Source organism: Parasteatoda tepidariorum, chromosome 11 (genome assembly GCF_982258835.1).
Source record: "Parasteatoda tepidariorum strain Cologne lab strain chromosome 11, Ptep-v5.0, whole genome shotgun sequence".
Classification (NCBI taxonomy): Eukaryota; Metazoa; Arthropoda; class Arachnida; order Araneae; family Theridiidae; genus Parasteatoda; species Parasteatoda tepidariorum.
The window spans coordinates 4,499,675-4,526,267 of record NC_141765.1 but is presented as its reverse complement, the minus strand read 5'-3'; the positions used below and the strand labels follow the sequence as shown (position 1 = coordinate 4,526,267).

Genomic DNA, 26,593 nt, shown 5'->3' with positions numbered 1-26,593 from the left:
AAAAAACTTTTTCACTACACAAGTTTCAACTTATAATTTTAAGACAATACTTTCAAAACTGCATATTTTAAAAGTATGGAGAAAAAGTGATTTTTGAAAATTTTACATGGTGTTCTATTGAAAAGTTTTTTGCAGTTAACTTTAATAAAGGAATCTGTCAGCTTTAAAATACAGTTACACTCACATGAATTTTTGTAAATATTCCGAAAGAATACCAAATATTATAATTAAGTTGCATAAAAATTTTTAAATAACATGTTTATAAAATTGTGCATAAACTGAAACAAATTAATAGGATTATTAACATTTAGCAGTTTAATAAGCTGGGAGAGAATTTTTTAATTTTTCTTTAATTTTTAACCATTATTTAAATAAAGAAAAGCCTTGGAATAGGCCTTCGAATACATAAAATTAACATTTAATTTTGCAATTTTTTTAAAACCTTTAAATAAAATTATATTTGAATTACTTTTCTTTCCAGCTTTTAAACATTGCCACAGAGAAAATAGTAAATAAAACTGACCTGAATAAAACTAAACAATGTGAAACAAGTTTACATAATGCCACATAAACAGATATGTTATGGTTTTGGTTCTATAATTATGAACCTTACTCAGTGTTAAAACAAAAATTAAAGAGCAAGACAAAGAGATGAAGAATATCACAAAAAAGTTAGGACAAGTAAAAAAAAAAAGAGGGGATTGATCAATCAAGTAAAGAGAACAAGCTTGAACAAGGTAATCGAACCAAAGAAGGGAGAAAGGAAAAAGGTGTGGTTGGGATAGGGTAAGACCCTCAGATGTCACAAAATTAAAAGAATGCAACATTAGAAAGGTCCTTAACTCCATTAACTGAATTTTTCAAAATATGATATCCTCAGAAGTCTAGGTTAGGTCCCATGCCTAAGGAACAGTGTTGTATAATAACAAACGAAAACTTGAACCAATGATTAGAATTTCAGTTATGTAAGGCGAAGGATGATCGAAGGAAAATCTAGATTTTAAACATATCTTTCATATACTTTAAAATCGAAGTGCAAGGGTATGTTTAGTTTGTCTAATGTACACAAGATCTTACAGACAAGAAATTTAATGAACACTCCAGTTTTTAACGTCAGCAATAGGATTTTTAAAGTTAATTAGTTCAGTTTCTAGACAGGAGAAAAAAACATCTTAATACAAAAAACACAACCAAAACACAATAGTAAATTAGAGTCCACCTCTAATTTATTCAGCATTTTAAAAATTTATAGACTGATCCCAGCACAATATTAGATTGCTTGACTGATTTTCTATACATAAAATAAATAATATTAGAAGAACATAGTTAACAGTGATAGCTTTAATGAAGGCAAAGGAATTCTTTATAAATGAAATTACAATCAGAACAAATTTAAGAATAATATACAAGCATGCAAATGGCAGTCTTAGAAAAGTAATCTTTTGTAATCTGGCCAGGCTAAAAGGTTATAAGTGGTGTGAAAACATAAAAAATTTTCTATAAACAGTAAAGAGAAATTAAAATTACACTTAGTAAGAATGTCTAAGAAAGGTAAAAAGTTACTATTATCTTGTTCAAATATGAATACTGGGATCAAAAGAAATAATAATATTAGAACATGGTAACCATTGTTAACATAAGTACATCTGCTTTATGAGTATGTATTGCCACACAAGCTGACATGTCATTAATATGACTGTTTACGTTATTTGGACACTTTTCTTCTTGTTTAGCTTCATTGATATATAACACAAAGTTAACCCTTTCTTCACTTTAAAAATTGGTCTGTTTTTCTTTAGAACGTGTATAAAAAAAGTTTAACTAAAACAGTTCAAAAGCTTTCTTATTTTTTCAGTTTAAATATAAAATTAATTACCGTATTTTTTGGCGAAAGCGCCGCTTCGTCGCAAGCGCCGCACCTCGATAAAAATGAAATTTTTTAAAAAAAAGTTATAGTAAGCGCCGCAATGGTGCTAAGCCGCGAATATCAGCATCCATTTAGAAGAGACCTTTAAATTACCATTTAGAGTATTTGTATAATAAAAAATTACATTTTTTTATGCATTTCATAAAGTAAAGTTTTAATTTCTAAATTATAATAAAAAATTTCTTTTCAGCAAAAAAAAAAGCAACAAAAAAAGTTTTCTCTTTCAGCAACAAAAAGAAAGAAAACAACAAAACTATATAAAATAAAGTTGTTCTTACCAGTTGGCACCGCACCAAAAAACAGAAGAACAGCAAAAAAATATTTATATGTTCAGTAGCTGAATTAAGGCTGAACTGATTACAGAAATCCGTAAAACAATGTAATAAGAAAAATAAAATAAAAATTTATTAAAAGAAAGATTTTAAAATTTATTACCGTTAAGAATTTGAGGAAAAACTAATACATAATAATGAAACAGCTAATAATAACGAAATAACTAATAATAACAAGAATAAGAAATAACTAAGCAGGCCCCAAAAAAATTCTGAAGGAATGAGCGAAAGGGAAATAAGTTTCACTTTCACAATCTTTGAGGGTGGAATTTTAGTGGGTAGAATGATGCCCTCTCCTTCAATGGAAATAACCCAATGTGACTCAACTTAGAAAGAGAGAAGAAAATGTTTAAAAGAGAGGTGTACCCCACCTCCTCCACGTGTCATTTCTATTGGAGCTGTTTAGGAGGAATCAATCAGTTATATTTTAAAGGGGATGGGGAAAAGAAAAGGGTATGGGACCCCTAATCCAGCATTCCAAAATTCGGCACTTAATTTGATCTAATCTTTTTCGTTTTTTTTTTCAAGAAATTTATATTGATAAGACAAAAAAAATCAGCTATTTTCTTTTTATTTTAAATTTTATTCTGTTGAAGTAACTTACTTTATTTTATCTTTTAAAAATAAAAAAGAAGCTTGAAGGAAAAAAAAAATCTGTATCAAAGGAAACATCTGTTTCTAAAGCAGTTTAAAATAAAGTGAGAAGTAAAAACACCTGCATTTCCAATGAACAAAATAAAGAAATGGAAGTTGGAAAAAACTGATCAATCAATCTTGACAGCTGTGCTTGTGCTTTACTGATTTGCCCCCAAATTTCCCTCCTCTCTTTGACCATAAATTGGCCACACCCAGTTGACATTGAAACTACCATGTGGACAATAAAATGAATTTGTTCCTTTTGCGGTTTTTTATTCGATTCATTAATTTTTTTTATTTTGCCGCTTTTTATTTTTTCTTGTTAATTGTTGCTTGCTTGTTTTTTTTATCGTTATTAGTTTTTAGCTTGTCTTTTGCTATTATTCATTGTTAGTTTCTTAGCATTAGTTGTTCAAAAAAATGTTTTTTGTAGTTCCCTGCTAGCTTTTTTTTCTTTTCTTGCGAGGTAAGTGTCTTTTGTTAAAACAAAATGTTATCTAAAAGAAAAAACGAGAACTATGATCTCGCTCCAAAGAAGAAACGATTATTTCTTCTTCGTAGGATTCTGATTATTTCTTCTTGATTATATTATATAGATTATTATTTTGATTAGCAAAATTTCTCTTAAGATGGGCCAGTTTTAAATTCACCCCATCATAATCTACGATCAAAACTTGACTAAATTTATTGGTTTTTCTGAAATTAACAGTGGAATAGAATTATAGTAATATTTGGGGGCCATATTGGAATTTCCGAAAGAGATTCGAAGTTCGGCATTTCGTCAGTCCCGTGAGTGTCGGATTTAGGGTCCTATTCTTCATTTTCTGTTGGCAATACCGCAATATCGTTGTTACAATTGCCAAGGCGTTAAATAGATTTATATCTTGCGATTTTTCCTTAAGCTAGGGGTGGATACAAGATGCATACCTTTTAAATTTTCTCCTTATGCGATGTTTTTTTAAAATTATTATTTCGTTTATTTATTTTCTTACAGGCTGCTGCTGAAAGTTTGCTAAGAATTGGCGATGTTCTGCAGTAGATCGCGATACGGGCGAATATTTCGTCGACTTCGTCATTAATTTTTTTTTAACAGTCTTTCTCTCAGAAAATTATTTAATCTTAAATAACTTACCTTGACAAAAAAATATTTCGTCGGAAGCGCCGCATGTAGGAAAAAAATTTTTTTTTCGATAGAGCCGCGGCTCTTCAGCCGAAAAATACGGTATATTCACAACAGTAGAAATTACTTTATTTTATAAACTTTTTCATTAATTTGAACAAACATCACAGGCTGACAGGTGATCTTTTTTTCATTCAAAATGATTTAAAATCTGATAAACTATAACTCAATAAAACATTAACAAGGTTCAAAATTAATAATCGTAAGTTGGTTCGAGATATGGGGAGAAATGGTTCGCTTAGTGGAGAAGAATACAGGAAAAAACAAGCAGACAAACGAAAGGTTAAAATATTTTTTTTTTAAGTTCTCAATGTATTAAGTATTTTTTAAAATATACAAATTGAACTTTTTCTTATAATTTTGTTAATAATCATATTGTAAAAAATCGCAACATTTCTCCAATCTAAAAAAGAAAAATTCTCCAAAAACTTTCTATTAAGTTTAGGGCTTCGGTAAATTTTATTACAGTTTTTATTTATATCACAAGCCTCTAGCATTACTTCGGCTGCATGAATTCAAATAATCAGAATTTCCAGAAGTTTGAAATTCATTAAAAATATACAAATTGAATTTATTTTTTACTTTAAATAAAAACTAGATTTTCAAGAATTTATTTAAGCCTAACTTTCTACATACATCATTAAGAAGATTTTTGAAAAAATTAATAATTTTAAAAATTCGTAATTTTTTCTTAAATTTACGAAGGGGCCTATTCTTTCAGAGCAATCACCTTCCAATGAGATGAACCAGGTTCGAATCCCAGCGATGGCTGGTCGATACGAATTTTACATCCAGCTTGCATTGACCACATTGCTGATGTGAATTATCCTAAGTGGTAGACGGATGATGGGCTAGAGTCTCCTTGTCGTCAGGCTAAATGTGGGAGGTTCTCGTGGTCTTCCTTTGCATGTAACGCAATTACAGGCTAAGTTAGTTCCATCAAAAAGTCCTCCACGAAACCAAATTTTGCCAAATATTTGATCCAGGAGTTTCCTTGTCTTCTGGATTCTGTTTAAAATTACAAGGCTACGTAGTTGAACATTAGTAATTGTAAACCCGAAAACTGGGTCGGCTGTTCCACAACGGTTATCAAATTAATACAGTTTGAACATTATAATGGATACAAAATATTGTTTTAACTGTAAATAATTGGAAAAAAATGCAGTGTGTTAGCTATGAGGGTTGTATAAAAATATCAACTGTATATAAATTGAAATATATATGAGGAAAAAAAATACCTTGATCTTTGCAAACAAAATTTTCCCATGTTTTAAACCAACTCATACTGATTGCATAAACAACTGGATTTTCCATATGTTGAAATTCTGCATTCATCTATAATGAAATAAAAGAAATATATATACATACACACACAAATATATATATTGAGAGTACAAATTAGTTCGGTTCATTTTTTACTGGTCAAAAAAGCATTTATTTCAAAACAAAATGAATGAACAGATTAATCAAAGTATTGTCCATCGCTGGCTACTACTTTTTCCCACCTCTCAGGCAATTTTTGAATTCCTTCTCGAAAAAATGTCTCGTCTTTTGAGGCGATCCAAGTTAGGAGCCAATTTTCGATTTCTTCAAGAGAAGTGAACCGGTGGCCTACCAAATCGTGCTGCATTCGCCTGAACAACCAGTAATCAGAAAGAGCTATGTCCAGAGAATACGGCGGCTGTGGTAAAATATCCCACTTTATTGTTTCCAAATATTTTTTTACTACATGAGCCCGACTGTTATCATGCAGAAGAATAACTTTGTCATGTCCGTTTTTTTTTGTAATGCATGACGCAAACGAATCAATTGTAGCCTATACTGATCGGTTGTAATGGAATCGCCAAGTTGGTACAGCTCATAGTATACAACACCATTCACCACTCTTGAAACGTCAAAACCATTCCCTACATGATTTATCAGTCGGAGATTTGTCCCCATAAACTACTACAAGTATCCGATGCGCTTCAGCTGCAATTTTCTTGCAATTAAAGCAGAAACATAAAACCTCTTACAAATGGTGCTTAGCTACCACAAAATTTGACACATTCAAAAAAGTAAGAAACAGGGTTTTTGTATGAAACTCAAAGCAATATGAACTGAATATTATTAACAGATGTCTAACCTCCCTGAAACCACCGAAACCAGCTGTCACTATGAAACATTCATAACAGCCACAGCCAACTTCTGAAAACAGACTGAACTAATTTGTACTCCCAATATATATATATATATATATACATACATACATACATACATACATATATATATATATATATATATATATATATATATATATATATATACATATATATATACATACATACATATATATATATATATATATATATATATATATATATATATATAATTATACATTTATGACAGACAGATAGATTTCACTTCATAAAAGGAAAAGGTTAAAAATTTATGATACTCTTATTTTCTGACCTCAAAATATTATTTTGGTGTCTAGAATTTCCTTGCCAGTATAAATTTAGAACACATTTTTTTATCAACCAATAGAAAAAACATTGTGATTATGATCTGACCTTTGCAATAGGTTTTAAACTTAGAATAAAAGTAGAAAAATTTAATTCATTTTTTCTATAAAGACTGGTACACAATTCAGCTTCAAAGTATTTACCTCAAAATTTCCAGTGCATGGTTTGCACTAGAACGTGCAAGGGTTTGAATTACAATGTGAAAATGTAACAATATAAATGATTACAAAATCCTAAGAAATTTCTTTTATAAATGCAAGCTCATTAGACAAAGGTATAACTATTGCAGAAAATGTACTAATGATTAATAAAAAATGAATAAAAAGTAAATAAATTTATCTGATTATGTAACTGCCCATTTTTTTCTGATAAGAATCAAGGAGATAAGAGTTTATAATCAGGAAGCCTTTTCTTTAAACTACTGTTTTTCAATGTGATTAATATTCTTACAATTTCAATTCTGGTTCGATTATGAAATCAATGAATTTGGTAATAATTTTTCAGAAGAAAAACATTTTCAAATTAAAATTGCTTAAAATATGCATAATAAATAAAAAAAAATTGAGATCCAGGAAGTAGAGTTAACACACTGCAGACAAGATTAAAGGAAACAGCTTTTCAAGACTCTGTGGGTCCTTGAGACCAAGATTGAATAAAATAGGATTCATAAGCAATCCTGTTGATAATTAAAAACTTATATCAAGCATAAAATTAAACACTTAGGGTAATTGTGACACGAAGTGAATATGATCAGAAATTTTTATAAGCAAAAACTGATTCCAAGATATCAATATTTATGTTCTACAAACTACATGTTTTGTATAATTTTTTAAACTAAGATTTTTATTTTAATTACCTATCAATGATAAATATATCACATTTTTATGCTAACTAAATTAAGAAAAAAACTTAAAATTATTATTCCTGATAACATTTCAATACAAATAAATTTCTGACACAAAGATAATTTATAGTTAATACTTACTACACTTTAAGCACCTTTCAAAATAAAAAAAACCATATTAAAGCTGGTTATTAATTTTGTAACTGTTTAGTTGTGTACAATATATCATTCCTGGAAAGTCATTAATGTACTAGGTTTCTCATAATTATTTTTTCTAGAAACAGTCAAATCACCTGGTCTTATCCTACAATCCAGTAAGCACACACCTCACGGCAAACACAAGGCCATAAGCTGGAATTTTCGGAACGTTCAAGGCAAACACGAGGTCCGCTATCGTTGGTTTTGAGGCATTATCGGAACCGGCGGTATAACTCCTCACTTATAAAGGAGCGAAAAATAAAAGTGCTGTTTGGCCGTTTGCACTTAATTGGTTACAGATCCTTCATTGTATACCATAAATTAATTGTAAAGTTACAATGAATTGTTATATTAATAATGAATAAGTGCAGAGTTTAAAAAAATTGGCTCTTAACTCGAAAAGATAAAAAAAAAATAATAATAAGAGAAGAACAAAATATTAAGCATATTTTATCGATTTTCTTTTTCTCCTATCTTTTAGCATAAAGAGGCGGCGATATAATTCGTCACTTACACAGGCCTGAAAAATAAAAGTGTTATTTAGCCTTATGCTATTAATTGGTTACAGGACCTTCATTGTATACCATTAATTGTAAGGTAACAATGGATCGATTGATTGAAAATGAGAAAGTGTAGAGTAGGTAAAAAAATTTTTAATTAACTCAAAAATTTTAAAAAAGATAGGAGAAAAATAGAATCCATAAAATATTTAGCATATTACGATTTAAAAAATGCACTTTCATTATTCTTTAAAATTTGCCGAACTTTTACATAGAATATTAAAAAATTAGGATTTTATGAATTTACTATAACCTAAATATGAATTCTGGAATTACTTATTTAATATTTTTTAAAAATAATTCGATTAGAAATTTGATTTGAAATAATATTTTAAAATTTTGAAATTAATATTTATAAGAATTTTTTATTCTAAAAGTATAATATTTAAATCCGTATATATTCTTTGTTTTGAAGTAAATATTTTCGATAAAATTTAATACTAATTCCCTTAAAAATAAATTATTATAACTAGAACAATTCTTAAATTTATTGAAAAATGTTTTTTTTCTTTTAATTTTAATTACCTATTATAAAATGTTTAGTTTGTAGTATTAAACATGTACTTTAAAGTTAAGACTTTTCTTTTATTAAATAAAAGATATATTTATTTTTAATATTACATGATTTCTAAAAATTTATTATTTTTATAATAGATGGTAAAAACATGTACTTATAGAAATTTCATATAATAGCAGGAAAAAGCTAAAGGTCCGTTTTAGCTTGTATTACGGCATTTTAGGAAGAGACCTGAAATGAACTACTATAACTTTTCTCCAAACTATATATATGTATATAAAATTGCTTTTTTTTAAAACCTTTTTTAAAATTAAAATTAATACGCAATTTAGAAATGTTGAACATATTCAGAAATAATTAATATATTTATGGACAAAAAGAAAAATTACTGTAAATTGCTGAAATCCTCCCTTCAATCATACATTTTTTTAGTTCAAAGTAAGGATTTTTTTTATGAAATATACTTTCTTATTTTATTAATTTGTAAACTTTAATTACAATTTAACTATTGTGTTATAATAAACGTTAAAATAGAACATTTTTAATTTATATAAATTGTTTTCCTCTATTTAAATGTTCAAAATTTAATGTTTATTTTATTTTAAAATCTCAGTTTAATCACTTACTTTTTAAAAACAGGATTAAAAATAGTTAAAAGAGTTTTAAGAATTTTACATTAATAAAATGCGTTTAAATTTTTTTAATGGTTAGAACAAAAGTCTAGTATAATAAACTCAATATATAATTTTTTTTTCAAAAACTTTTGGGGAAATATTTGGAAATAGAAGAAGAATAGCTAATAGAAGAATGGCTAAAGAAATTCTGTTTCTAAAAATTCGTTTTTTAATAATAACAACAAAAAGTTTGGAATTTTTATTAATTGAATTTCAAAATATTAATCAAAATTACAATAAAATGGTTTACTGATAAAATGATTACTGATAAAATGATTTTTTTTTTATTTTAAATTTTAGTACAGAATATAAATGAAAATCAAAATTATACTTTCAAATTGCTCAACATAGTTATTTTTCATTTACAAAGCAAAAATATTTTTTCATGAAGCATCATATTTATTTCTGAAATAATTTTTAAAATAAATAAATAAAATCTTTTAAATGCCATATAGAGAGGGCGCTGTTTATTATTTTTTACGTGCTTTCAAAACCTTCCGATAGATGGCAGGGAAATTATTTTTCTAGCGTTCACACCATTAGGAGCCAAAAATAAACAACAAAAAACTACCTCCTCAGCAGAGGGAGAAAGAGGGCTTTATTTTCTTCAGAATTCGGAAAGATAAGAAGCGTCAGTTTAAGATCGCTAAAAATCAAGATAAGAACAACAGTAACAAAGATTAATTTCGCTTAAAATATTTTGGCAGAACAACAATATAAAAGAAAATGGAAATCACTTTCTATAAAATGGCACAGCTTAGTGATGGTTAATAAAATTAAATTCGGCTAACTAAAGCCCTTTTTATGTCTTTTTTCAGTTATAGATGACTTAATACTATCAATAATACTCCAAAAACACCTATTTTATACTTAATATGGTATTTTTTAAAATTTAATGTTATTTAGCATTTTTATTCTTTGCGAGTGGAAAGTTTTTTTTTTTCATGAAGTGGAAAAATACTTATTTAGCTCTAAAATCAAATATTTTTTCTTTTTTTAATTGAAACTAGAATGTTGTGTAAGGAACGTTATAATTTCTGGGGACAGCTTATCCATGCTATCCACAACAACAAATCTTGCATTAACAAATTAAAATGTTATAGAATAAATAAATAAAGTTTTATTTTAATTAATTATAAACTCTTTTCTTATTTAAAAAAAAATTAATAAAGAAAGTTGATTTTTAATGTTTTAAACTTTTATGAATAAAGCCTTTTTATAAGTAACCCTTTCTAGTTCAAACGAAAATTACTTTTAAAATGAATGTTGTTTTTCTTATGGTACTTGATATTTATCTGGTAAGAGATTGAGTGTAATATATGAAAGCAACAAAAATGAGCTGCGTGTTAAGTAAATTTTTCCATTATGTTAGGATAAATAGAGTAATTTGAGTAAATATATTTTCTTTTTCATAATATTCTGTTTTTTATTATACAATTCTTTTTAAAAAGAATTTCTATAAAAAAAAAATAACTCAATAACTCGAAAAAGGAATCCATGACTAAAATAAAAAAAGTAAAATAGTTTGTAAATCAATTACTTAATTTATGGTGAGCTTCTTAAAAATTCCTGAAAAAAAAATAATAATTGTACTGTGGGGGCGGAGTTATCGACCATGCCAACCTTCATCTATCAAAAGGTACCTTTTGATTGAATCGAGTTAGCATGTCTTACATACCAGTGAATTGATGTTTAATATTCGTAGTGGTAGTTACGCCACAGTACCAATGATAATCATATTTTTTTACTAACCCTAAGTTGTACTGAAAATACTGTTATATAAAACTGTTATGTGTTATATGAAAATACTGTTTCCCCATGATGTTTTGATGACTTTTTCCCCTGCTCTTCCTTTTTTTCTTTTTCTCATTTACAGTAAAATTTTCACTAACGTTTTCTTGACTTATCACTAATTTAAGTAAAATTCTATTTTATGAAAAGCTTAAATAAAACATATTGATACACTTTTAAAACTCAATAGCCTATCATTTGTTACAGGACCGTAACCAGGGAGTAGAATATTTAGGGGGGCTTAAACACCTCCCGAATAGAAAATAATTGACAAAAAATAATTTCCCTTGTAAAATAAGGATATCTACAAAAATATATTTTTTCAAATAGCTAAATAAATTTTAATGAAAGTTATTCATCAAAAATTTAAATAAGTTTGTTTGCATTTCTAACTTTAAGGGTCCAGAAAATTGGAAGTATAATTCAAATATGGGTGCAAAATGCAGCTATACTGCACAAACTTAGGTTAAATAAACCCTCAGAAAACTGATTTTATAATTCAAATAGTAAATTTTTTTCTGAGTTTTTAATAAACATTTCAATCATTACTATAAAAATAATCTTAAATACTTATATGAGAACGTTGTCTTACAATATTTTCTATTTATTGATTAATAAAAAAGGTTTGACAAAAGATGCAAAGCAAATATTTTGCATGTAATGATTTTCATATGGAGAAAAAATTATTTATGAGTACACCGTTATAAATTGAAGATAGATGCATGATTAGTTAATTACGAATTTGTAATTGTTAAGAAATGCGATATATAATATATTACAAATTTAAATCCCTTCCAAAAGAAAATCCTGTCTACGGCTTGATACATAATATATTAAAATGTATGAACGAATGCTAAAAGAACAAAATTATTGACGAAAGACCCGAGACTTTTCATCTTGCTGTTGAAAATTTCTTAAATTATATATTTTTTTCAATAAAACACAAGTTTCAAGTGAAAAAAATTCAAACAGCATGCTTCTCTGAAGAAATAAGGTGTAGTGTTTTGTAGAGTTGCTTTGCTTTTGATTCTCTAGAATCTCACCAAAAAAAATTTACACGGTGTCTGTAAGCTGATCGGCGTAGCTTTTGACCAGAGAATGAGGCAAGGTCGTCGTAGGGAGCCCCCCACCTTGGGGGTCGACCTTCAAACTTTAAGTTTCTGTTATCCGTATCAAGCTGAGGAGAAATCTATAACTCATGTGCTGTGATCGTATTATAGTATAAAATGTGTCATTCGGAAAATCTTTAATACAAAAATAAGCAACTTCATTTTACATTAACCAATTAAAGAGTAGAATAGTTTTTTTTAAACTAGAATTATTTCATTTCAAAAAGTTTTATTTTACAGTCAATTGTTTGAATAGCAAATTAGACTAAAATAAACATTAAAATTTTCTCCTTTTCAATTTTGCTTTATAGTTAAATTTATCATATAATTTAATTCGAGACTTAAATAGCAACCTAATTAAAACGGAAAATAGTATAAGAGTCATACCATAGCTTAAAAAAGTTATAAATTTTTTCTTCTACTAAATCGATTTAATATTCAAATCAAAAAACATATGAAAAATTATTCTTTCCCCAGTAACTATTATAATGAAAGAAACATAACTTGCAGTGGCAATACAAAATAATAAACACACATTTAATCATTTTCAATGCTGATTTGGAAAAATGTTTCCTATGCATACATTAAACAGATTTCTTGCAACTAATTTTTTGGGGGGTTAACAACTAAAAATATGTGTAAAATGTTTCAAATCTCTTAAATTAGTGGGAGAAACCTGGTTGAAATATTAAAAAAAAACGTTAAGAGTACCAAAATTTTGACTTTTATCCAGTTGAAATAATAGTTTAGTTTCCAGTTTAAAGTTGAAGATACTGAATCTCAATCTTTCAAAAAAAGCATAATTATTTAGCATATTATAAAATTATTTTGTAATTAGGACTTATTAGTGGAGCTCTTTAAACCGTGAACAGGTGAAAAATAAAGTGGTATTTCTTGCTGCCTATAAATGGTAATTTTCATGCTTCAAAAGGAAATCATTTTTATACCTCCCTTTTAATTAGTGGAACTATTTTAAAATTAGTTTAGTAAAATCGGACAATAATGCTTAATGCTAATAATAACTTTTTTCAAAAAAACGCCTTAGTAGATAAATTACACATCATGCATATATTTCACTAATAAAATGATTTTTAGACTGTGACATGATTTATATCTTGACTACAGGAAATTAATTGCCTTCAGTTCATCAGCTTCCACAGTCCGACTTATGGAACGATTCTAAATGTGCATCATGCACTCACAGATAATAGTTTTTCATCATAGATTATTTTTAAGTATCCTTTTTTTTTCTTACTTGAGGTTCTGTTACCCGTTTGCTTCGCTCATCAACCCCAGTAGTTGCTTGTCATTCATGATTGTAGATCAAAAGAGGAGAATTGTTTATGTTCCCCCCTATTTTTCAAATAAAAATTACAATTGTATTGCCATTAGTTGTATTTTGAAGATTACTAAGTTAGCAAATAAAAAAACAAGGAAAAAATCGGTTCTCACAGAGAGTTATTACGCAGTAAAGATGCATCGTGTTGTGGAAAAAGTTTCTGTCTGTGCGCAAATTTTTCTTCTTTTCAAAACCAGCAGCAGTAGACATAAACCGTTCTTCTCCCTTGTTCTTAAAAGTTTTTTTGCTCTTAAGACTTGATTAAAAATCATATTGCTTGTAAAATATATAACTATTATAATTTTTACGTAAGCATATTTTATGATATAAATCCTAACAAAAATTAGATGATAGCTGATTTGTACTTGAATAAATAAAATGTACTTGAATAAATAATTAAATTAAGAACAAAATGTGCGAGACAATATCTATTTAAATAAGAAATATTTTTTCTTGTTAATAATATATGATGATCTTATATGATATACCGGATCATATTCGAAATAGTTTTTATCGCTCTTTTTTCTTAATCTTTGTTAAAACATCGATATAAATATTAAGATTTATATTTGGCAACATTATTAATTTTTCTTTCTTTCTTTGTAAATTTTTATGTCAAGGGAAGTGTGAGGTTATGAAAATCGAATAAAGATAAAATTTTCTACATTCCAATGGATGAATTTCCAATGGAAAAATATTTATTATATAGGAGAAAAATCTTCAAGCAGTAATAACTTTCAAACAAATAGGAAATTCAAAAAAATAATAATAATAATAAAATAAAATAAAAACTCTGTGGAAAAAAAAGTTTATAATCAAATTTGGTCCTTTCAGCATGCCAAATTTATCTTAGTTGCATTCATGCAGCCTGTAGAGGGGCTATGGTCTATTTTCCCATCAAGTTTAGCAGTTACAAAGTCTCAAATTAACTATCGAATGTTAATTTTTTTATTCCATTGTAATCCACGTAAAGTTTTCTACACACCTTAGTAATTAAAGTTTCTAAGTCTTATAGTAGTTGAGCAGAAATGCAAAATGAATAGCAAACGTTAAGTTAAACTCCCAAAACATCCCTTTTAATTTTCTGATACAGAGAAAATTTTATTAAAAATTTATTTGATATGGAGAAAAAGCACGTATCAAGTTTGGTGAACACTGCAGCCTTTTTTCCCCAAGTTCATATAAAAGGAAATTTTTAGCATTGGTCAGAGGAAATGTCATTATTTTTTGAGAAAATGGTGTTTTTCTAGGTTTTCCGTAACTGCACACTTTTCGACTAGAGCAACTTAATCGATTGGATCAACTTCAACACTATAGTCTCAAGTAAAGATTTGTAAGAGTAAAAAAAAACAAAAAAAAAAAACATAATAATAATCAGGTTAACCTAAGCATTAATAAAAAAGCAAAACAAAAAGTTCAAATCAGGCTATAATTTTTGATCTTCTTATACTTGTAGTTGATTGTTTCCCAGGCTGAATTTTTTCTTTTTATTTTCATCAGTGAGTGATTTTAATATGTTTACATGAAATTACCTTAAAGTGTTTTTATATTCCTGTATGGTTAATTTATACATAATTACTGTCCTTTGTCTTAGCATCATTTCTTACATAAATATGAATACTGAAGAAGGAAAAGAATTCAGTTGACGTACTTAGAAACATATATAGGTTAACTCTGCAACAATAGCTGTAGAACAAATAACATTATTGTTGATGAGAATGTTTGCAAGCTTTAATGATGCATTTTTATTGGTGTTTTCATTGGCAAGACTGGTAAATCATAGAGCATTAAAAAAAACTTGAAAATATTATTTTGAATTATTTATATAAAAACAGATACAAATTTTACCCACTGCCTTTTAGTTGCTCAGACTGGTTAACGATAAAATTATAATAATTTAAATATTTTTAGGAATAGAGGCTCTAAAATTAGTAGTTTGTAGTTGAAACACTTTTGTATGTGGTAAGAACTAGAACTCTTTTTCTGCACATCTAAAATTGTTAAGTTTTTTATGTATCAATATGAATTAATCAGTATGTATTATTATAATAATGTAATGACAAAATGAGAATCATAAGGATTTTAATGATCAATTTACGCAATGCAATTTTAGGAATAAAAAAAAATGTAAGTATATAAATGTGACCTTCATGATATTTAAATATTGAGTCTTACGAGAGGTTTGTTGTGGTTTTCCTCACCATGTCATGAAAATGCGGATTATTTCCATGAAAAAGTTCTCCACGAAGGCAATTTTCTCCCTATACTATAAGGATACGAAGTTGAACTTTGATAGTCGTAAACTCGATTTTGGATCGGCTGGTCAACGACAATTATAATTAAGAGTGATTGTAGAAAAATGCACTGGGAGTTCAATGAAATTGAATAATGATTATTCGTTTATTTGCTTGAGAATTATTAACTACAAAATTTGGTGTAAAAAATACCACACGGGCAGCTCGGCAAAACACAGAAATGCAAATACAGTACAGGACCCGTTATCCGGAAATCAGTAAAACCGCAAAACCAAAAAACCGGAACGAAATTCGATACATTCCCCCGCCATTTAAAAAAAAAAAATTTTTTTCCCTCATAAGATTTTAGGATTTTTTTTTTTTTTTTTTTTGAAAGATGTTTACCTTACCATCATTTTGGAAATAATCATTAGTGTATTACTTCCTCGTTTTTTCCTCTTTTTAAGATTATTTCCAAATATTTTTTTTTAGTTGGGTTTAACAATAAAAAAAAAAAACGGCTTTTTGTAGCGATTCAGAAAACTACAAAAATCAGTTATCCGGAATTGCGATGGTCCCAATCGTTCCGGATAATCGGTTCCCTACTGTACTAAGTTGAAATTTGACATGCTGTATAGGCTACTTTGTTTATGAACTTAACACTGTATTCAAATATGTTCGAAATTAATTGTAATTTTATTATTGCTTTATATGCAGTTTTTTCTCTTTTTTTTTACGTTACATTTTGTTTTACTACGCAAAAATGATAAGATCTATTATTTAAAGTAATGATGAGTTGAAGAGAAAATACAGAGAAAATTTAGCTTTCGATAGTTATGTTGAAAACTATTAAAATAAAAAAAATACTATGTTAGGGTGATTTGTTTGCTAGAAAAGAAAATTTGATCAAAACTACAAAAATATTGTAAAACTTACCTTATTTCTGGCTCTATGGGAACACTAAAAAGCTCAGTAATTGTTATCGAAGAGGTTTGGTAATGTTTTCGGTTAAAATAACAAAATTAGATTTTATAATAAGAGTTGAAATTCAATTTATGTGGTAAAATTTGGTAATTTTAACATGATAGTTTAGAGCATGGTATAAAAACCATTTATTCAGAAAAATTTACTATTTAGTTCTGTATTTTTTACTAAATGCGAGGTTATAAGAGCTGTAATTTTGAAAACTAGAATATCCGGCAAACTGTTACCATTTAAACAGAAAAATTACCAAATAAATGGTTTAAATAAAGTATATTTTTGTTTTATAACCAGAGTTATGGTTTTGTTTAGGAGAAATGTCATTATCATTGAGTGCGGTAATTTAAGCAAACTTTTTTCTTCGTGTAGTCCACTGAAAGGTAACTTATCTAAAATTTTGTTCGAAAGCAATTGCAAATTTAAAAGTTCATTCGTGATATCTTTCAAGTTTTTTTTCTTCAAATATTGACTATTTATCAATTGTTGTAGAAAATTTATTTTTTCTTCAGGAGATCTTTAAGTTACAAGCTCACGCTGAAGTTGTTGTCAATCAAAAGTAGCAAAAGAGAGAGATTTGTGTGTTGCCTGATATCATTCTTAATATTTATCTTGACATTTTTAAAAACTATAAGCTTAATAAATAACGATAAAAACCGTTCCCTGTTTAAGCTTTCATAAGTTTCGTTAACGAGTAAAATTACTTCTCATTATTTTTTCTTATTGAGTTACACAACCTGTATTCCTCAAGTTAAATATTTTTCTCAAGTATAGATAATTATTTTTCACATTTATTAAATCCTCTATTTCATTACTATTAACAAAACGTTCTTACATAAAGCTACAATACTTATATATTTTGAAAATAAAATGTTCTGTGTTTTGTGAAAAATATTGCCGTTTAAGAAAATAAAGAGAAATCAATGATGAATGATAAGCAATTACGGGGTTGGTGAGCGGAGTAAAAAAAGGACAAAGCCTTCTAATTTTAATTTTTTTATAAATGAAAAGATTTTTAAAAGATTTTAAACAGAAAATGGAAAGGTAGTTTTTAACTATGCATTGAATAAAATATTTAAAGTTTCAAATGATAAAATAAAAAATAGTACTTTTCTTACAAGTTATAGTTATGCAAATAATAGCAAAATAAAATTGTTATTACATATCTATAAATATTTAAAAACTGCGAGCAAACTAATAATGGATTTCTAAAATCAATGCTGTTGCCTTAAACGTAAATAAAAAAAAGTTTTGAAGTTAAAGTAACGTTAAACAAGTTTTTCTGTTAAATAATTTAAAAATCTTGAATTTTAACACCATAGAAAAAATAAACCTGCATAGCTAAATAGAATTTTATAATCTAAATATCATCTGTAAGAAAGTTAAAAGGACATCATTATTCTTATGAAATAGTTAAATGAAATAAGTAGTATTTAGTTGGAAATAGAGTAATCTCTAATTCTTGTATCCAAGAGTATGAATTTGTTGTAGTTGATATTTAGGCTTTTATATTTTTATATTTGAATAAAATATTTAAAGTTTCAAATGATGAAATAAAAAATAGTACTTTTTTTACAAGTTATAGTTATGCAAATAATAGCAAAATAAAAACTGTTATTACATATCTATGCATATTTAAAAACTGCATGCAAACTAATAATGGATTTCTAAAATCAATGCTGTTGCCTTAAACGTAAATAAAAAAAAGTTTTGAAGTTAAAGTAACGTTAAACAAGTTTTTCTGTTAAATAATTTAAAAATCTTGAATTTTAACGCCATAGAAAAAACAAACCTGCATAGCTAAATAGAATTTTATAATCTAAATATCATCCATAAGAAAGTTAAAAGGACATCATTATTCTTATGAAATAGTTAAATGAAATAAGTTGTATTTAGTTGGAAATAGAGTAATCTCTAATTCTTGTATCCAAGAGTATGAATTTGCTGTAGTTGATATTTAGTCTTTTATATTTTTGTGATCATTAGCTTTCAACCAAAATTATAATTCTTATTTTCTAATGTAAATGGATAAAATTCAATAACCCAGTCTTCATTCATTAAAAAAAAAGAAATAAAAAACAAAATAATTTTTTTAAACATGGGAATTAATTTATAAATACTTTTAGAAGGAAATATATATTTTTTTATGAACTCATAATGTGAAATATTATATTTTACACAGTCAGTTTGTTAATGTGAATAAATTTTCTCAATTAAAGACAAATGCGTAATTATTTTTAAAAAAGTATTTCATAAAAAATGAGAAAAACTTGTTTTTTTTTATACCTGAACTGTTAAAAAGTTGACGAAAACTAATAAATGGTCTTTTTACTTAAACGTGAATAGTAACTGCAGCTTTACTGTTCATTATAAAGAAACAAGATTCTAATTTTCTGCTCCGCAAATAAAAACATTTATGTAAACATTATTTCAAAGTATATATGTATAAAACATTTTCCAAAAAAAGTACTAAAATGAGTTTTGACTTCACTAATTATTTAATTAAGTTAGCTTCCTAATCGTTAATGGTTAATAAAAGGTTTTGGTGATTGCATATTTATTTTTTATTATGATCACCAGAAATTATTTTTGATATTTCAAAATCGATATTGATTTTTATTTGAGAATATTACTGTTTGAAATCGCAGGATATGTATTTTTGAAGTCCTTGAAGACAAAAGAATGGGGGGGAAGAGAAGGGAAGGAGCACAGTTTGTTCCCCATCCCCCAATTCTGAGAAACATTCTTTTCAAGTTACAAAACACTGCACAGTAGGTGGTCGTTGATTATTTGCGTGTACCCAACAAGCCAAAAGACTCGTTTGGTGAAAAAGTTTAAAAAAAGGAGATAAATGTAGTCCCACGTCTCCAAAGGGGTCCCCTTTTTCACAAGAATAGGAGTCATTTTTCCACAGAAGAACAAGTAAGTAACTATAACTTTTGCTCTTCAGATCATGTATTTTTAATTTTTTTTTTGCTTATTTATTAAAGTTTTTCATAATTAATTTAACTTTTTTAAAATTAGAATATTATTTTGTGGAAAATTAGAATTTATTTATTAGTATAATTATATTTTCAATATAATATTTTTTTTTCTTCATAAAATAAAGCTTTTTGTATCAGCTAATATTGGTCCTTATTGAAAAATAAAATCTATAATGACTGACTACCTCACTAATTCTTTTTTACAGTTTTTGTGCAAAATCAATTATTTATCTTCTCTAATTTATCTTTTACTTCATTTATTATTTTTGGTTTCCATCTATTTTTATGTGGTTATTTATTCTAAAATATACTTGTTCGGTCTTCCTTTTAAAATTTTGTTTTTAAGAAAGTGGATACTTAACATATTTTCTACAAAAAAGTAACTTTAATTGTTTAATGAAAATATATATATTTATGATGATAACTACGTAGAGGAAATATATAATCCAGAAATTGATTGAAACTTTCCTCAAAAAAATCATAGAACTTTATTTCTAAAATTGACTAACAAAAGCTTTATTTAGAATTTATCTATGTCATTTATTTATATATTATTTTAATTCTAATTGGCTCCCATATCTTATTTTTTTCATACATATCTTATTTTTTTCTAAATTAGAATCAAAAAAAATTTTCGCTTTAAAACTACTTTATTATGTTAGAAAAATATTTAACTCATTATTATTTTGTAATTTTATTATAATTATTAAACATTTAGTAATTCACATATTTTTTTCCAATTTTAAAAAACGATGCATAACAAATTAAAATTTCAAGTCCAATTATTTACTTTAGATTTAGACCTGTCCTCTAAATATTCCCTCTACAATTCTGGACTAAATTTCAGTCTTTTCCAATGATAATTATTTTAGAAGCAAGATCATCAGTAGTTTATACTAAAATACAATTTGCATTGTGCATAAGAAAGATAGTTGGTAAATATTCAACTTATTGTCAGTTACTAAAAATAAAAATATTTGTCGTACTCTTAATATATGATCCTTCTCTTTCATTTAAATCAAAATTAATTTCATTTAAATCAAAAAATTTGCTTTTAACATGAATTATAAAATATAAATTGGTTAGAAACAGATTTAATTTTGTTGATTTTTAACTATTTTTACTACGATCATATTCTAATTCATTCTTTTTCTTTCATGGAATGACATTACAAACGATGCTGACGACAAGAAATGCTAAGACAATGAATGCCGAGACTTACCTAGAAATGCCTGGACTTATGACAGGGACCCTTATGAACAACAGCCATTAACAGAAAAGAAGGTAAGAACATAGTGAAACAATATTTTGTCTCAGTGACATGAATTTTATATCCCATATTTTGTAAAATATATTTAATAATTTCATTATAAAATTAAAAAATCTTATTCTTTTACATTGCATTTGTACAGAATACATTTTAATAATTCTAAATAATTAATAATTATTGGTTTATAATTTTAAACAAACGTACATTTTTCAAAGTATTAATAATTTTTTATTAAATCACTTATTTTTGATTTGCGAAAGAACTTTTTAAATATATATATACGAGGTCTGTCTAAAAGGTATCCGACCTTAATTTTTCTTGCTCAAAGTAGTGATTCTAAGGCAGCGCCACTGTCCCCGGTGGAAGGAGGAACCTTAATGCACAGGCTTGAATTTTTTCTCCGCGTTAGCTTGAGCAAGTCGCTGGCTGGTAGTCGCCAAGTAAGGTGCTGTTCGTAGTGTTCGTCGGATTTAGTTTTCTCGCAAGATTGCTGAACGACTTGAGCAAAGATACTGCATCAAATTCTGTCAAAAGCTTGGTGATTCTCAAAGCCACATGATTTGTAAGATTCAGCAGGTGTGCGGAGAAGAAGCGATGGGTGTAACACAAATTAAGGAAAGGTGACGAAGATGATCGCACATCAGAGGAGAGTGAACAGATTTGTGGCAGGCCCCAAACAACTCGGAGTGCAGCTAATGTTGAGAGGTTGCGAAATTTGGGGATGGCAGATCGTCGTTTGACAGTGTGGGAGATTGCAGAAGCGGTTGGAGTGAGTAAAGATTCCGCAAATGCAATTTCGCGTGAAGATTTGAACATGAAACGAGTGGCAGCGAAATTCGTACCAACGAACCTGCACATTCATCCAATTGATCCTCACTTTCTTAGCCAAACATGGAATTACAATCATTCGCCAATCTCCCTACTCTCCAGACCTGGCTCCTTGCAACTTCTGGTTGTTTCCAAAATTGAAGACGCCACTGAAAGGATCCCGTTTTGAGAGTAGTGAAGAGATAATGCTGAACGCGACGACGGAGCTGAACACCATTCCAAAAAACGACTTCCAGAGATGTTTCAAGCAGTGGAAAGATCGGTGGATTAAGTGTGTGCAAGCCCAATGGGCCTACTTTGAAGGGGATTAGGGTCCCCACTCCGTCAGGTATTCGAGATATTTTTTCTGGACAAAGGTCGGATACTTTTTAGACAGGCCTCGTATATATGCCTGTGGAGGTTGACGTCAGGTATAGCTGAAATAACTACGCTTTTGTAATAACAAATTTAATGAAAAAAATAACAATAGATATGAAAACAACCGCTCCGTCTGAGCATGTTGGCTGAATTCTGACATAAGTGGGGTGGCGCTGCTGTAGTGGGGGTTGGATTCCCACATTGGCCATCCGACAAGAAGCACCTGCCCTCAGGTGAGCATATCAAAAAAAAAATATTCAAAAATTACTTACATAATAGCTAAATATCATTTTACATTCTTAAATACTTATAGATCATCTGAAAAATATTTCAAAAGACATATTAATAATCAAAATATTAAAATAATCTTCAAGATAAAAAAAAATGAATCTCTGGGAAAAAATAAAAATGTTCTAAAAAGTTCTGAAAAAAATGTCATTTTAAGTGACCAATGCTTGATGTATTCTGCATCAGACCAATGCTTGATGTATTCTGCACATGTACTGGTCATTGAAGGTCCATCAAAAAAGGCACATTTTTCGACATCAAAAGTATCATTAGGTTTAATTTTTGTTATCGTATAAGGTCCTATGTATTTCGGTTACAGTTTCAATCCTGGTCCAAATTGTGTACGTTTTATTGCCACTAGATCGTTAATTTTGAAGGATGCAGATGGTTTTCGCCGAAGATTGTATGTTCGTTTGGTTTCATCTTGGACTTTCTGTATTTGTAGTTTGACTTGTTTCCGTAACTCTTCACGGCTGTTAAAGAAGATGGCTTGAATTTCCTCATTCAGCATATTTGTAAGTTTTAGAGCTTTTTTTTTTTTTAATAGCAGTACCAAATAACAGTTGAAAAGGAGTAGTGTTAATGCTTCGTTGAAAAGTAGAATTAATGACTTTCTGAACGTCTTTTACATAAGTGTACCATTTGTTTGGAGATTACAGAAATTATGGTAGAATTTAAATTTTCTATTTGTCCATTTGCTCTCAGTAAAACAGTAGTTACAGGAAAATGTTCAATTTGTTCAGCACTGCAATACTCAAGGAACTGTTTGGAAGTAAATGCAGATCCACGATCAGAAATAATTCGTGATGGATTGCCAAAAACATATTTTTGAGAGTCTAATTTAGAAATAACTTCAGTAGCATCTGTAGATTTAGTTGGGTATAACCAGCAAAATTTTGTGAAAGCGTCCATAACTGCAAAAATGTATTTATAATTCTTGTTTGTGATAGGCAATGGTCCTAAATGATCAATATGATAAGTGTGCAGAGGAATGGATTCTTTTTTGATCGGATGTAACACTCCTTCTTGTTTTCCACACTTTCGATTTATTAAAATGCAAGGAACACAGTTTTTAATAAAACGGTCTATTTTTTCTTTCACTTTAGGGATATGGAATTGATGTTTCAATGATTCTTCAGTACGCTTAGAGGCATAATGTTAGATCATGAGCGTTTCGTATAATATTATTCTGCATACTTTCAGGAACGACAAGAAGTTCCTCACTATCAACAAATTTATATAGAATGCCAGATTTAAGAAAAAGGTCATCATAGGGTTTAATTTTCAAAAGTTCATTAACAGTTTGGATTTCACTATCTTCTTCCTGAGCTTTTCTAATTTTCGTAATGAGACTACCCTGTACTATCATAATGGGATATCTACTTAGCGCGTCAACGTGATACATTTTAGAACCGGAACGGTGTTCAATGATATAATCGAAATCCTGTAGCAATAATGCCCAGCGTGCTATGCGAGTACACAAATCCTTTTTATTTAATGTCATCGCAAACACATTACAATCGGTCACGATTTCAAAATAATTCCTAGACGATTCCTAGCAAGTAAACTCTAAATTTTTTCAAAGCCTGTACAATGGCTAAGACTTCAAGCTCATAACTGCCGTATTTCGCTTCGGCATCAGACGTTTTCTTACTCATAAAATAAACTGGGTGAAACGCGTTATCTTCTAACGATTTTTGCATTAAAATACATCCATAACCATGAATACTAGCGTCGCAATGTATTTCAGTATCCGCGTTTTGATTGTAAAAACTAAGAACGGGTGGAGAAGACAAATTAGGTTTCAAACTACTAAATGCTTGTATTTCATTCTCGGTAAATTTAAATTCGCGATTTTTCTTCAAAAGTTCAGTTAAAGGGTGTGCAATAATGGAGAAATTTAACATAAATTTTCGAAAATAGCTAGCTAGACCAAGAAATGATTGTAAATCCTTCCTATTTTTGGGTTCGGGAAAATTAAGTACAGGTTTAATTTTTTGTGGAGACGGGTACATTTTACCATTTTCAATTACATGTCCGAGAAATTCTATTTTTCTAGTTAAAAATGTACACTTTGAAAAATTTATCTCTAACCCATAAGCAGAAGTATAAAAATAGTGTTAATATAACGCTGAAAAGCTGCGGGTGATTTGCAAACGCCAAATGGTGCGCGTAAAAATTTAAATTGACCATTATGAGTGACGAAAGACATATTTACGACTGTTCAGTTCTATTTTCAAATGAAAAAATGCATTACACAAATCAATTTTGCTAAACGTAGTTGCTCCTTGAAGATTTTCTAATATATCGTCAATAAGTGGTAAAGGGTAATTATCTTTAACTACATTTTTATTTAACGCTCTATCGTCAATACAAACTCTTGGGGTTCCGTCTTTCTTTTTTACCACTACAACCTGACTGGAATATTCGGAAGAACATGGTTCAACTATACCGTCAGCCAACCATTTTGTCACTTGGTCATCAACAATTTTACGTTCTGTAAAAGGTAATAGACGTGGTCTATGAGTTACTGGCGCTTCATTTTTTAAATTTATAGACATTTGAATTTCACAAGTTTTAGTTTTGGTAGGTTTATAATTTGAAACCATATTTTGAAGAGTTTCTTTTTGTGTTTGACTAACGCGAGATCCGATTTCTAATTCGAAATCATTTTTAATGGAAATATTGGAAATAGAAAATTGCTCTACGGGTTCTGTTCTACTATCTTCTATTTTTGTTAAAGTGATACCAGCGGTATTAATTTTCATTTCTGCCTGTGTTAAAATATCCATGCCAATTATAGCATCATATGACATAATATTATCTCTAACTATACAAAAATTTGTTTTAAACTCTTGATCATCTATTACAAATTCATGAGTACAACTACCTATTGGTTTAATATGTCCGTTACCAAACGCTGCTAGAGTACCATAAAAAGAAGTTAAAGGAGGTGAGCCTATTTTATGATAAGTTTGTTCCCGCAAAATTGTTTTCATATCTCCAGTATCAATAAGAGCATTAAATGAAGTATTATTGACATTAACAGTTTTATACATCAAAGAAGGTGAATGTGTAATTGCGCTTACAGTGTTATCAGTTTGGTTAGTAGGTTTATTATTACACTTAGAAGAAATATGTCCAAATTTCTTACATAAATTACATTTCAAACCTCTTTGTTTATCAGGACACAAACGTGAAATATGTCCCGTCACACCACAATTATAACAAGTTTTCTGTTTATCTAACTTAAAATCATTTTGAAAATCATATCCTCTTACATTATCACGTACTAAATTACTACGCTCACGTTTGGGAAATTCAGGGGGAAATCGAGGATTTGTACGGAAAAAAGATTTTTTGTTTCTATCATTAACTAGTTTTTCATAAATACGCAATTTATCCTGAAATTCAGGAATAGATTTCGCGCCATACAAAATGGATTTATTAGCGGGGGTATCGGGAATACCGTCAATAGTATAATCAAATAACGAAAAATCATCTATTGGGTTTTTACAATTACACGCGAGTTCCCGAACGGCAAAAAAAAATTCCATAAAAGATTCGTGTGGATTTTTTTACGATTACTTAATTGACGATGAATTTCAGCGGCATTTAATTGGTGAATAAACTCATTTAATAAAGCATTTTTAAACAATAACCATGATGTAAAATTATGCTGCGTGAAAATAAAAGTTTTAGCTTGACCATCAAGTAAAGTTTTACAAAATATTATTTTCTGCGTATCACTTAAATTCGGAATAAAATTAAACGCGTCCTCAACATCGTTAAAAAACATATGTATCCCATATGAATCAAAAGCATTGAATCGTCTCATTGAAGTTGGTATTTCTTTTAAAAGAAAGTAATTCGAAGAATCAAATTCTTCATTCTTTGTTTTGTTACTAATCGATAAGGGTGCGGCTTCAATGTCATTATGTACATGTACTTCAGCTTCACTTTCGTATTGTTCATCTTCCTCGCTCAATTGTGTATTAAAAACTTGTAATTCTTTTAAGTTCATAAACAATTGATAAATTCTA

At 28.2% G+C, this 26,593-nt stretch overlaps 1 protein-coding gene across 4 annotated transcripts in view; it reads right to left on the bottom strand.

Annotated features, from left to right (window-relative positions):
* Usp20-33 (Ubiquitin specific protease 20/33) overlaps positions 1 to 26,593 on the bottom strand; it is a 129,324-nt gene that overhangs the window by 10,037 nt on the left and 92,694 nt on the right. For all 4 annotated transcript variants that reach the window (XM_071187340.2, XM_071187343.2, XM_071187341.2 and 1 more), the window contains one exon: positions 5,314 to 5,410. In XM_071187340.2, the coding sequence (XP_071043441.1) occupies positions 5,314 to 5,410 (97 nt within the window). The remainder of the gene's footprint in view (positions 1 to 5,313; positions 5,411 to 26,593) is intronic.